This window comes from Coregonus clupeaformis, unplaced genomic scaffold, assembly GCF_020615455.1.
Source record: "Coregonus clupeaformis isolate EN_2021a unplaced genomic scaffold, ASM2061545v1 scaf1244, whole genome shotgun sequence".
Taxonomy (NCBI): Eukaryota; Metazoa; Chordata; class Actinopteri; order Salmoniformes; family Salmonidae; genus Coregonus; species Coregonus clupeaformis.
Genome location: NW_025534698.1, coordinates 24,923 through 37,144, shown reverse-complemented (window position 1 = coordinate 37,144; position 12,222 = coordinate 24,923). Strand labels below are relative to the sequence as shown.

The 12,222-nt window shown below is 48.3% G+C and overlaps 1 protein-coding gene across 1 annotated transcript; it reads right to left on the bottom strand.

Annotated features, from left to right (window-relative positions):
- Positions 1-818: 818 nt before the first annotated feature.
- Positions 819-1,829, bottom strand: LOC121563392 (zinc finger protein 239-like; the record flags this gene model as incomplete). Its single annotated transcript, XM_045217819.1, has 1 exon — positions 819-1,829. A coding segment is annotated over one exon (1,011 nt), but the record flags the coding sequence as incomplete, so codon positions are not given.
- Between the last annotated feature and the right edge of the window lie 10,393 nt (positions 1,830-12,222).

The window sequence follows — 12,222 nt, the reverse complement described above, 5'->3', positions numbered from 1 at the left end:
GTTGAAACTGGAATAGCAGCAAGGCCAGGCGGACTGGGGACAGCAAGGAGTCACCACGGCCGGTAGTCCCGACGTATGGTCCTAGGGCTCAGGTCTCTCAGTTGGCTTTTCATAGCCGATCATAAAGAGTTGAAAACAGCAGGTCTGGGACAGGTAGGGGGTTTCGTGACCGCAGGCAGAACAGTTGAAACTGGAATAGCAGCAAGGCCAGGCAGACTGGGGACAGCAAGGTGTCAGCATGCCCGGTAGTCCTGACGTATGGTCCTAGGGCTCAGGTTCTCAGAGAGAAAGAGAGAACGAGAGAATTAGAGAGAGCATACTTAAATTCACACAGGACACTGGATAAGACAGGAGAAGTACTCCAGGTATAACCAACTAACCCCAGCCCCCCGACACATAAACTACTGCAGCATAAATACTGGAGGCTGAGACAGACTCTCAGACCATGAGAAAGAAGATTCTCTGATCTGATGAAACCAAGATTGAATGCCAAGCGTCACGTCTGCAGGAAACCAGGCACCATCCCTACGGTGTAGCATAGTGGTGGCAGCAGCATCATGCTGTGGGGATGTTTTTCAGTGGCAGGGACTGGCAGACCAGTCAGGATCGAGGGAAAGATGAACGGAGCAAAGTACAAAGATTCTTCCTCTGATGAGGCTCATATCATGCTGAAATCAACAGAACAGGGGGCAAACGACTAGAGTTCTACATTGTGACATTATTAATTAAAATACTCCTACTACAATGTTAAAACATTCTACATTGTGGCATTATTTCATTGATATCATGAAACAACTCCTTCATGTATGTATTTTCTGATGTTTGATCAGAGATCTTTTATCAGAGTATCTCTTGTCACATTGATCACAGCTATATTTCTCTCCTGTGTGTCTTCTCTGGTGTGATACCAGGCTGCTTGACTGAGTAAAACTCTTTCCACATTGATTACAGCTATATGGTTTCTCTCCTGTGTGTGTTCTCTGGTGTGATACCAGGCTGCTTGACTGAGTAAAACTCTTCCCACATTGATCACAGCTATAAGGATTCTCTCCTGTGTGTGCTCTCTTGTGTATTGTCAGATGGCTAGATGTAACAAAACTCTTCCCACATTGATCACAGCTATAAGGTTTCACTCCTGTGTGCGCTCTCAGATGTACTATCAGCCAGCTTGAGTGAGTAAAACTCTTCCCACATTGAGTACATTTACAAGGTTTCTCTACTGTGTGTATTTTCTGGTGTGATTTTAAATCTGTTGAACTAACAAAACTCTTTCTGCAGTCAGGGCAGTGGTAAGGTTTCTCTCCTGTGTGCCCTCTCAGATGTACTATTAGGCAGCTTGAATGAGTAAAACTCTTCCCACATTGATCACAGCTATAAGGTTTCTCTCCTGTGTGTATTCTCTGGTGTGATTTCAGGCAGCTAGACTGAGTAAAACTCTTCCCACATTGAGCACAGCCATAAGGTTTCTCTCCAGTGTGAATTCTCAAGTGTACTTTAAGTGAGTCTGACCATGAGTAACTCTTCCCACACTCAAAACAGTGGTGAGGTTTCTCTCCTGTGTGTACTCGCTTGTGTATTTTAAGTTCTGATGAAGATTTGCAACGTTTCCCACAGTCAGAGCAGCAGTGAGATTTCTTCCCAGTGGGTCTCAGATGGTTTTTCTTAAGGTGTTCTGATCTGGAGAGAGACCTTTCTGCCTCGTCAGCATCATGTTGTTGAGGCTCCCCAGAGGATCCACGATAGCCACGTCTCTCTCCTGTGTGAACGACAAAGTCAGACAGATGGTTAAAGAAACACAACAGCAGAAATACACTGTTTATTTGAGGTAAAAGGTGATACCCAGAGCGTACCCATTAAATTGTACAACAATTGATGCCTTAAATTATTTGACAATTGTCTTTTATACAGTCAAGTGAGCAACAATAGTCATATTTTGTCTTGTTTTCACATTAGTAGTAACATCGATGATTCTAGGCTCGAAATAAGTTGTTAAAGTTGTTGAAATCCTAAGCAGAGTGCCAGACGACTTTTATTCTCCAATATAGGACCCTTTCTGTGTTTGCTGTTTGTTGCTATGCAACACAATTTGGCTGCAGAAACACCTCCATGCTAATAACCGATAGATATGGATGTAGTATATCTGAACTCCTCCATGCTAATAACCTCTAGTTATGGATGTAGTATATCTGAACTCCTCCATGCTAATAACCTCTAGTTATGGATGTAGTATATCTGAACTCCTCCATGCTAATAACCTCTAGTTATGGATGTAGTATATCTGAACTCCTCCATGCTAATAACCTCTAGTTATGGATGTAGTATATCTGAACTCCTCCATGCTAATAACCTCTAGTTATGGATGTAGTATATCTGAACTCCTCCATGCTAATAACCTCTAGTTATGGATGTAGTATATCTGAACTCCTCCATGCTAATAACCTCTAGTTATGGATGTAGTATATCTGAACTCCTCCATGATAATAACCTCTAGTTATGGATGTAGTATATCTGCATGGAGGAACAATGGTGAGCGAAGATTTCACAATGTATTCTGAACATTACCACACATTATCAGAGCAAGATCGGGAGTGTTACTCAAGGAAACTCACATTAACCTCTGTGTCGCTATTCACTAATTCACCACTAATTCAGTAAAATGCTCTTTGGCTACCTTTACACACTAAGTGTATGCCAAATTGGCCCATAACTTCATCTAACAATAACATACAGTACCAGTCAAAAGTTTGGACACAACTACTCATTCAAGGGTTGTTCTTTATTTTTACTATTTTCTACATTGTAGAACAATAGTGAAGACATCAAAACTATGAAATAACACATATGGAATCATGTAGTAACCAAAATAGTGTTAAACTAATCAAAATATTTTAGATTTTAGCTTCTTCAAAGTAGCCACCGTTTGCCTTGATGACAACTTTGCACACTTGGCATTCTCTCAAGCAGCTTCATCTGGAATGCTTTTCCAACAGTCTTGAAGGAGTTCCCACATATGCTGAGCACTTGTTGGCTGCTTTTCCTTCACTCTGCGGTTCAACTCATCCCAAACTATCTCAATTGGGGTGAGGTCGAGGGATTGTGGAGACCAGGTCATCTGATGCAGCACTCCATCACTCTCCTTCTTGGTAAAATAGCCCTTACACAGCCTGGAGGAGTGTTGGGTCATTGTCCTGTTGAAAAGCAAAATGATAGTCCCACTAAGCCCAAACCAGATGGGATGGCGTATCACTGCAGAATGCTGTGGTAGCCATGCTGGATAAGTGTGCCTTGAATTCTAAATAAATCACAGACAGTGTCACCATCACCAAACCTCCTCCTCCATGCTTCACGGTGGGAACTACACACGCGGAGATCATCCGTTCACCCACATCGCGTCGCACAAAGACATGGCGGTTGGAACCAAAAATCTCAATTTCCACCGGTCTAATGTCCATTGCTCGTGTTTCTTGGCCCAAGCAGATCTCTTCTTATTATTGGTGTCCTTTAGTAGTTGTTTCATTGCAGCAATTCAACCATGAAGGCCTGATTTACCCAGTCCCCTCTGAACAGTTGATGTTGAGATACGTCTGTGACTTGAAATCTGTGAAGTCTTTATTTGGGCAGCAATTTCTGAGGCTGGTAACTCTAATGAACTTATCCTCTGCAGCAGAGCTAACTCTGGGTCTTCCATTCCTGTGGCGGTCCTCATGAGGCCAGTTTCATCATGGCGCTTGATGGTTTTTGCGACTGCACTTGAAGAAACTTTCAATGTTCTTGAAATGTTCCGTATTGTCTGACCTTCATGTCTTAAAGTAATGATGGACTGTCGTTTCTCTTTGCTTATTTGAGCTGTTCTTGCCATAATATGGACTTGGTCTTTCACCAAATAGGGCTATCTTCTGTATACCAACCCTACCTTGTCACAACACAACTGATTGGCTCAAATGTATTAAGAAGGAAATTAATTCCACAAATTAACTTAAGGCACACCTGTTAATTGAAATGCATTCCTGTCACGGTTTCGCCGAGGCTGCTCCTCCTCCTTGTTCGGGCAGGTTTCGGCGGTCGTCGTCCCGAGTACTAGCTGCCACCGATCTATGTTTCATGTTCGTTTGGTTTTGTCTTGATGTTGTACACCTGTGTCTAGTTAGTCCTCATTAGTGTTCTATTTAGTTCTCGTTGTGTGTTTTGGTGTTGTGTGTGATTGCTCCTCTGTTTGGTGTTCTGAGCTACGTATTCTTCCCTCCGTGTTTGGAGAGGTTTTCGCACATGTTAGTGCGCTCGTTTGTTTGACGCCTGTGTGCGCCGTTATTTCGCCTCCGGGCTTATTGTTCTCGTGTACTACGTGAATAACTCACTAAAGTCTTTTGGACTTAGCTTCTGCGTCCTGCGCTTGATTCCTGCACCACACCCACCTTCAGCACCCCTTGACAGAATCACACACCATTTATAATGGAATCAGCAGGAGCAACAATCACGCCTGAGTCGTCCGCGGCCAGGATGACCAGATACGACAACTGGGGACCACTCTACAGGACGTCATCAACACCCTGCACCGATGGGAGTCCAGAGGGGTACCCACACCTCCACCTACCCTGCCACCCCCATCGGCCGGTCCACCAGTGCCAGGTCCGGAACCCAGTGGGATTCGGCTCTCGCTCCCGAGGGCGTATGACGGAACAGCTGCCGGGTTACAGGGGTTCCTCCTGCAGGTGGAGCTCTACCTGGCCACTGTACACCCGGTGCCCTCGGGACACGAGAGCGTTTCCGCCCTCATCTCCTGTCTCACGGGCAAGGCGTTGGAATGGGCCAACGCCGAGTGGAGGAGGATGGACGCCACCACCATCTCCTACGCCGAGTTCTCCCGTCGCTTCAAGGCCGTGTTCGACCATCCACCAGAGGGCAAAGTGGCGGGGGAGCGTCTAGTCCACCTGAGACAGGGGAGGAGGAGCGCACAGGCGTTCGCGCTGGAGTTCCGGACTCTAGCGGCAGACGCAGGGTGGAATGAACGGGCCCTCATCGACCATTTTCGATGTAGCCTACGGGAGGACGTTCAACGTGAGTTGGCCTGCAGGGATACCAATTTCACTTCCGACCAGTTGGTCGATATGTCCATCCGTCTGGACACCCTGCTGGCCACCCGTGGACGTCCCGAGTGGGGTCCGTCCATTCCACCCTCCGGCACCTCCGAGCCGAGCCCTATGGAGCTCGGGGGTGCTGGCGCTAGAGAGAGGAGGAGGAGAAGCCCGAGGGGGCCTGTCCCCTGCACCAAGTGCGGTCGTGGAGGGCACACTGCGGCCAGGTGCTGGGGAGGGTTCCCCGAGGGAGGAGACAACAGGCCACGCACTGGGGAGCCCTCCCAGGTGAGTAGACGCCCCACTTACCCAGAGCTCTCTGTTGCGCACTTTTGTATACCTGTTTTTTTTCCCCACAGGTTGCACCTCATTCCCAGCATAAGGCGCTAGTAGATTCAGGCGCAGCTGGGAATTTTGTTGATCGGAAGTTTTGTTTAGATTTAGGGATCCCTCTCCTACCTGTTGGGGTCGGGGTTGATTAGGGAAGTCACAGCGCCACTTAGGATGTGTGCGCAGGGGGGTCATGAGGAGACTATACAGCTGTATCTGATCGACTCTCCTGCGTACCCAGTGGTGCTGGGGATTCCCTGGTTAAGCACCCATAACCCTGCTATTTCGTGGCAACAGAGGGCTCTCGATGGGTGGTCTGCTCAGTGCGAGGGGCGATGTCTGGGTGTTTCCGTGGGGCGACTTCGGTGGAAAGTCCAAACCAAGTGCCCGCACTGCACATTCCGCCTGAATATGGGGATTTAGCTCTCGTGTTTAGCAAAACTAGGGCGACGCAGTTGCCTCCGCATAGACAGGGGGATTGTGCGATTGATTTCCAGGCAGGAGCAGCGCTCCCACGGAGCCATGTGTATCCTTTGTCTCAAGAGGAGAGAAAAGCTATGGAGACTTACATAGCCGAATCTTTGAGACAGGGATACATTCGGCCCTCCACTTCTCCCGCCTCCTCGAGCTTCTTTTGTGAAAAGAAAGATGGAGGGTTGCGCCCGTGCATTGATTACTGTGGTCTCAATCAGATTACTGTGAAATACAGTTATCCACTCCCTCTGATTGCGACCATGACGGAGTCATTGCATGGAGCGCAGTTTTTCACAAAACTGGATCTCAGGAGCGCGTATAACTTGGTGCGCATTAGGGAGGGTGACGAATGGAAGACAGCGTTTAGTACCACGTCAGGTCATTTCGAATATCTCGTCATGCCATATGGGTTGATGAATGCTCCATCAGTCTTCCAATCCTTCGTAGATTACATTTTCCGGGATATGCAGGGACAAGGGGTGGTCGTGTACATTGATGACATTCTGGTGTACTCGTCTACCCGAGCCGAGCATATAACCCTGGTGCGTCGTGTATTGAGGAGGCTGTTGGAGCACGACCTATATGTGAAGGCAGAGAAATGTCTGTTTTCCAGAGTCGGTCTCCTTTTTGGGTTATCGGTTGTCCGCGTCAGGGGGTGAGAATGGAGGTGGATCGTGTGTCCGCTGTGCGTAATTGGCAAACCCCAACTACTGTAAAAGAGGTGCAGCAGTTTTTGGGCTTTTGCGAATTACTACCGGAGGTTTATCCGGGGGTTTTGGACAGGTGGCAGCTCCCATCACGTCCCCTTCTGAAGGGGGGTCCGGTGCGCCTGCAGTGGTCAGCCGATGCGGACAGGGCCTTTAGGAGACTGAAGGACCTGTTTCACGTCGGCTCCGGTGCTGGCGCATCCGGATCCCGCATTACCCTTTCAGGTCGAGGTAGACGCGTCTGAGGCTGGTATAGGGGCCGTACTCTTTCAACGGTCCGGCACGCCACCTAAACTCCGCCCCTGTGCTTTTTACTCAAAGAAGCTCAGCCCGGCGGAGCGTAACTATGACGTTGGGGACAGGGAGCTGTTAGCTGTAGTTCAAGCCCTTAAGGTGTGGAGGCATTGGCTTGAGGGGGCTCAACACCCTTTCCTCATTTTGACTGACCATCGGAACCTGGAGTACATCCGGGCAGCTAGGAGACTGAACCCTCGCCAGGCTCGATGGAGTATGTTTCTCACCAGGTTCGTATTTAAAATCACGTACATCCCTGGGTCCCAGAATGGTAAGGCGGATGCGCTGTCCCGGCGGTATGACACGGAGGAGAGGTCCGTTGAGCCCACTCCCATACTACCGGAGTCTTGCCTTGTGGCACCGGTGGTGTGGGAGGTCGATGCCGAAATCGAGCGAGCGTTGCGTACCGACCCCAGCCCTCCACAGTGTCCTGAGGGTCGGAAGTACGTTCCGCTCGAGATTCGGGATCGACTCATTTACTGGGCTCACACGTCACCCTCCTCTGGACATCCGGTTATCGGCCAGACGGTGCATTGCCTTAGTACTAAATACTGGTGGCCCACTTTGGCTAGGGATGTGAGGGTTTATGTCTCCTCCTGCTCGGTGTGTGCCCAGTGTAAGGCGCCCCGACATCTGCCCAGGGGTAAGTTACAACCCATGCCCGTTCCACAACGACCATGGTCCCACCTCTCGGTGGATTTTGTGACAGACCTTCCCCTCTCTCAGGGGAATACCACCATCCTGGTCGTTGTGGACCGGTTCTCTAAGGCCTGTCGTCTTCTCCCTATGTCGGGTCTTCCTACTGCCCTACAGACCGCTGAGGCCCTATTTACCCACGTCTTCCGGCATTACGGGGTACCCGAGGATATAGTGTCTGATCGAGGCCCCCAGTTTACCTCTCGTGTTTGGAGAGCGTTCATGGAGCGTTTGGGGGTCTCGGTTAGCCTTACCTCAGGGTACCACCCGGAGAGTAACGGGCAGGTAGAACGTGTCAACCAGGATGTGGGTAGGTTTCTGAGGTCCTATTGCCAGGACCAGCCGGAGGAGTGGGCACGGTACATTCCCTGGGCCGAGATGGCCCAGAACTCTCTCCGCCACTCCTCTACTAACCTAACCCCCTTCCAATGTGTGTTAGGTTACCAGCCAGTTCTGGCACCTTGGCAGCAGAGCCAGATCGAGGCCCCTGCGGTGGATTATTGGATAAAGCGCTCGGAAGAGAAGTGGAACGCTGCCCACGTCCACCTGCAGCGGGCCGTCCTTCGTCACAAGGCGAGCGCCGATCTCCACCGCAGTGAGGGGCCGGTGTACGCACCCGGAGATCGAGTCTGGCTCTCTACCAGAAACCTACCCCTCCGCCTGCCCTGCCGGAAGCTGGGTCAGCGGTTTGTGGGGCCTTTTAAAGTCCTGAGAAGATTGAACAAGGTGTGTTATAGGTTACATCTACCTGTTGAGTATAAGAATATTAACCCCTCGTTCCATGTGTCTCTTCTCAGGCCGGTGGTAGCTGGTCCACTCCAGGACAATGAGATAGGGGAGACTCCTCCGCCCCCACTGGACATCGAGGGGGCTCCGGCGTACACTGTTCGGTCCATCTTGGACTCTAGACGCCGGATGGGGGGTCTCCAGTATCTCGTGGAGTGGGAGGGGTACGGCCCGGAGGAGCGGTGCTGGGTGCCGGAGGGACATCCTAGACCCATCTCTCCTGTCGGAGTTCCACCAGGACCATCCCGCGCGCCCTGCTCCGCGTCCTCCTGGTCGTCCCCGAGGCCGGGGTCGGCGCACGGCTGGAGCCGCGCGTCAAGGGGGGGGGGTACTGTCACGGTTTCGGCCGAGGCTGCTCCTCCTCCTGGTTCGGGCAGGCTTCGGCGGTCGTCGTCCCCGGAGTACTAGCTGCCACCGATCTATGTTTCATGTTCGTTTGGTTTTGTCTGGATGTTGTACACCTGTGTCTTGTTAGTCCTCGTTATTGTCCTATTTAGTTCTCGTTGTGTGTGCTTGTCGTTGTGTGTGATTGCGCTTCTGTTCGTGTTTGGAGCTACTATTTCCCTCCAGTGTTTTGGAGAGGTTACTTTGCACATGTTTGTGCGCCGTTTGTTTTGTCGCCTGTGTGCGCCGTGTATTCGCCTTCGGGCTTATTGTGCTTCTGTCTTGTATATATATTGCACTAAAGCCTTTGGACTGAGCCTCTGCGTCCTGCGCATTATTCATACACCACACCCACCTTCAGCACGCCTTGACAGGAACCCATAGTAGTTGTCTGTTATTGGAGAGGGAACCCACAGTAGTTGTCTGTTATTGGAGAGGGAACCCACAGTAGTGGTCTGTTATTGGAGAGGGAACCCATAGTAGTTGTCTGTTATTGGAGAGGGAACCCACAGTAGTGGTCTGTTATTGGAGAGGGAACCCACAGTAGTGGTCTGTTATTGGAGAGGGAACCCACAGTAGTTATTGGAGAGGGAACCCACAGTAGTTGTCTGTTATTGGAGAGGGAACCCACAGTAGTGGTCTGTTATTGGAGAGGGAACCCACAGTAGTTGTCTTTATTGGAGAGGGAACCCACAGTAGTTGTCTGTTATTGGAGAGGGAACCCAGAGTAGTTGTCTGTTATTGGAGAGGGAACCCACAGTAGTGGTCTGTTATTGGAGAGGGAACCCACAGTAGTGGTCTGTTATTGGAGAGGGAACCCACAGTAGTGGTCTGTTATTGGAGAGGGAACCCACAGTAGTTATTGGAGAGGGAACCCACAGTAGTTGTCTGTTATTGGAGAGGGAACCCACAGTAGTGGTCTGTTATTGGAGAGGGAACCCACAGTAGTTGTCTGTTATTGGAGAGGGAACCCACAGTAGTTGTCTGTTATTGGAGAGGGAACCCACAGTAGTGGTCTGTTATTGGAGAGGGAACCCACAGTAGTTATTTGAGAGGGAACCCACAGTAGTTGTCTGTTATTGGAGAGGGAACCCACAGTAGTGGTCTGTTATTGGAGAGGGAACCCACAGTAGTTGTCTGTTATTGGAGTGGGAACCCACAGTAGTCTGTTATTGGAGAGGGAACCCACAGTAGTTGTCTGTTATTGGAGAGGGAACCCACAGTAGTGGTCTGTTATTGGAGAGGGAACCCACAGTAGTTGTCTGTTATTGGAGTGGGAACCCACAGTAGTCTGTTATTGGAGAGGGAACCCACAGTAGTTGTCTGTTATTGGAGAGGGAACCCACAGTAGTTGTCTGTTATTGGAGAGGGAACCCACAGTAGTTATTGGAGAGGGAACCCACAGTAGTTGTCTGTTATTGGAGAGGGAACCCACAGTAGTTGTCTGTTATTGGAGAGGGAACCCACAGTAGTTGTCTGTTATTGGAGAGGGAACCCACAGTAGTGGTCTGTTATTGGAGAGGGAACCCACAGTAGTGGTCTGTAGATCTCTAGGACGTGTGGATAGGAAGACATTATTACTGGAAAATATTCATTTAATATCCGGGAACTTTAAAACTTTAGCTCTCCAGGTCAGTAGGGTGGATGTTGCTATGGTGACCAGTAGGTTACAGTAGTACACGTGACATACCGACAACTTTGAGAAAAAACACTATAGGAGATGGCTTTGCAAATTCATGACATGATGCTAGTAGCATAGCATCTCTCTCCATTGAATTGACGAGCGAACTCCAAATATCCTAAGTGAAAAACACATTTAAGGCGGTACTTACTGGTGTTAATCAGATCTCCCATCTCCTCCTCTTCATCTTTCAACGTGACAGTCATCTCTCCCTCCTTCTTCACTCCAAAAACGGCATCCTCCTCTATCTCTTCCTCCTCTTCTTTCACTGTAACATCCTCCTCCTCTTCCACTCTGAACGCGTCTTCCTCTTCTTTCACTGTAACATCCTCCTCCTCTTTCACTCTGAACGCGTCTTCCTCTTCTTTCACTGTAACATCCTCCTCCTCTTTCACTCTGAACGCGTCTTCCTCTTCTTTCACTGTAACGTCTTTCTCTTCTTCTTTCACTCTGAACGCGTCTTCCTCTTCTTTCACTGTAACATCCTCCTCCTCTTCTTTCACTCTGAACGCGTCTTCCTCTTCTTTCACTGTAACATCCTCCTCCTCTTCCACTCTGAACGCGTCTTCCTCTTCTTTCAATGTAACATCCTCCTCCTCTTTCACTCTGAACGCGTCTTCCTCTTCTTTCACTGTAACATCCTCCTCTTCCTCCTCCTCTTTCACTAGAGCTTCTTCCTCCGTCCAGCAGACCTCCTCTTCTTTAGCAGGAGGAGAGTAGCTTAGTGACCTCATGGTCGGGGATGTTAGCTAGCTAGGCTAGTGCTAACTTAACAAGCCAGCTAGCTGACTAATAACAACGTAATATTAAATTAAATAGGTTAACAAGTAGATACGACCGAAGTGTGTTTAAAACACAGTAGCTAATATACACCGAAAGCGTCTAGTGCTTGAATCTTTCGGCTGTTGGCTAACCAGCTACGGAGGTGGTTGACTGTTGCCTTCCGTCCACTAGATTGTACGTCACGCTTTCAGCATCGCCTGAAAGACACACAGCGCCATCTGCTGACTGGAGTGGGTATCGCGGTTGAGTAAAATATTTTATTTTCAAAGTTTATTTTAAATGTATATAATTAAATAATACTATTATATTGAGACGTACAAAGACAGGGATGTGTTGATTAGTGCAGATTTTTAACGAGTTCAAATAAAAAAAATATACTACAGCACATCCGCATTTAAGGCAGTTTCATTAAGTCAAACAAAATCTAAATAAGTAACTATCTAACATGCTGCTCTAACATGGTGTAACAATACATAAAGTAGATGTATGTAATGAACAGACTAGGTCTATACTGCTCCTACATGGTGTAACAATACATCATATAGATGTATATAATGAACAGACTAGATCTATACTGCTCCTACATGGTGTAACAATACATCATATAGATGTATATAATGAACAGACTAGGTCTATACTGCTCCTACATGGTGTAACAATACATAAAGTAGATGTATGTAATGAACAGACTAGGTCTATACTGCTCCTACATGGTGTAACAATACATAAAGTAGATGTATGTAATGAACAGACTAGATCTATACTGCTCCTACATGGTGTAACAATACATCATATAGATGTATATAATGAACAGACTAGATCTATACTGCTCTACATGGTGTAACAATACATCATATAGATGTATATAATGAACAGACTAGGTCTATACTGCTCCAACATGGTGTAACAATACATCATATAGATGTATATAATGAACAGACTAGATCTATACTGCTCCTACATGGTGTAACAATACATCATATAGATGTATATAATGAACAGACTAGGTCTATAC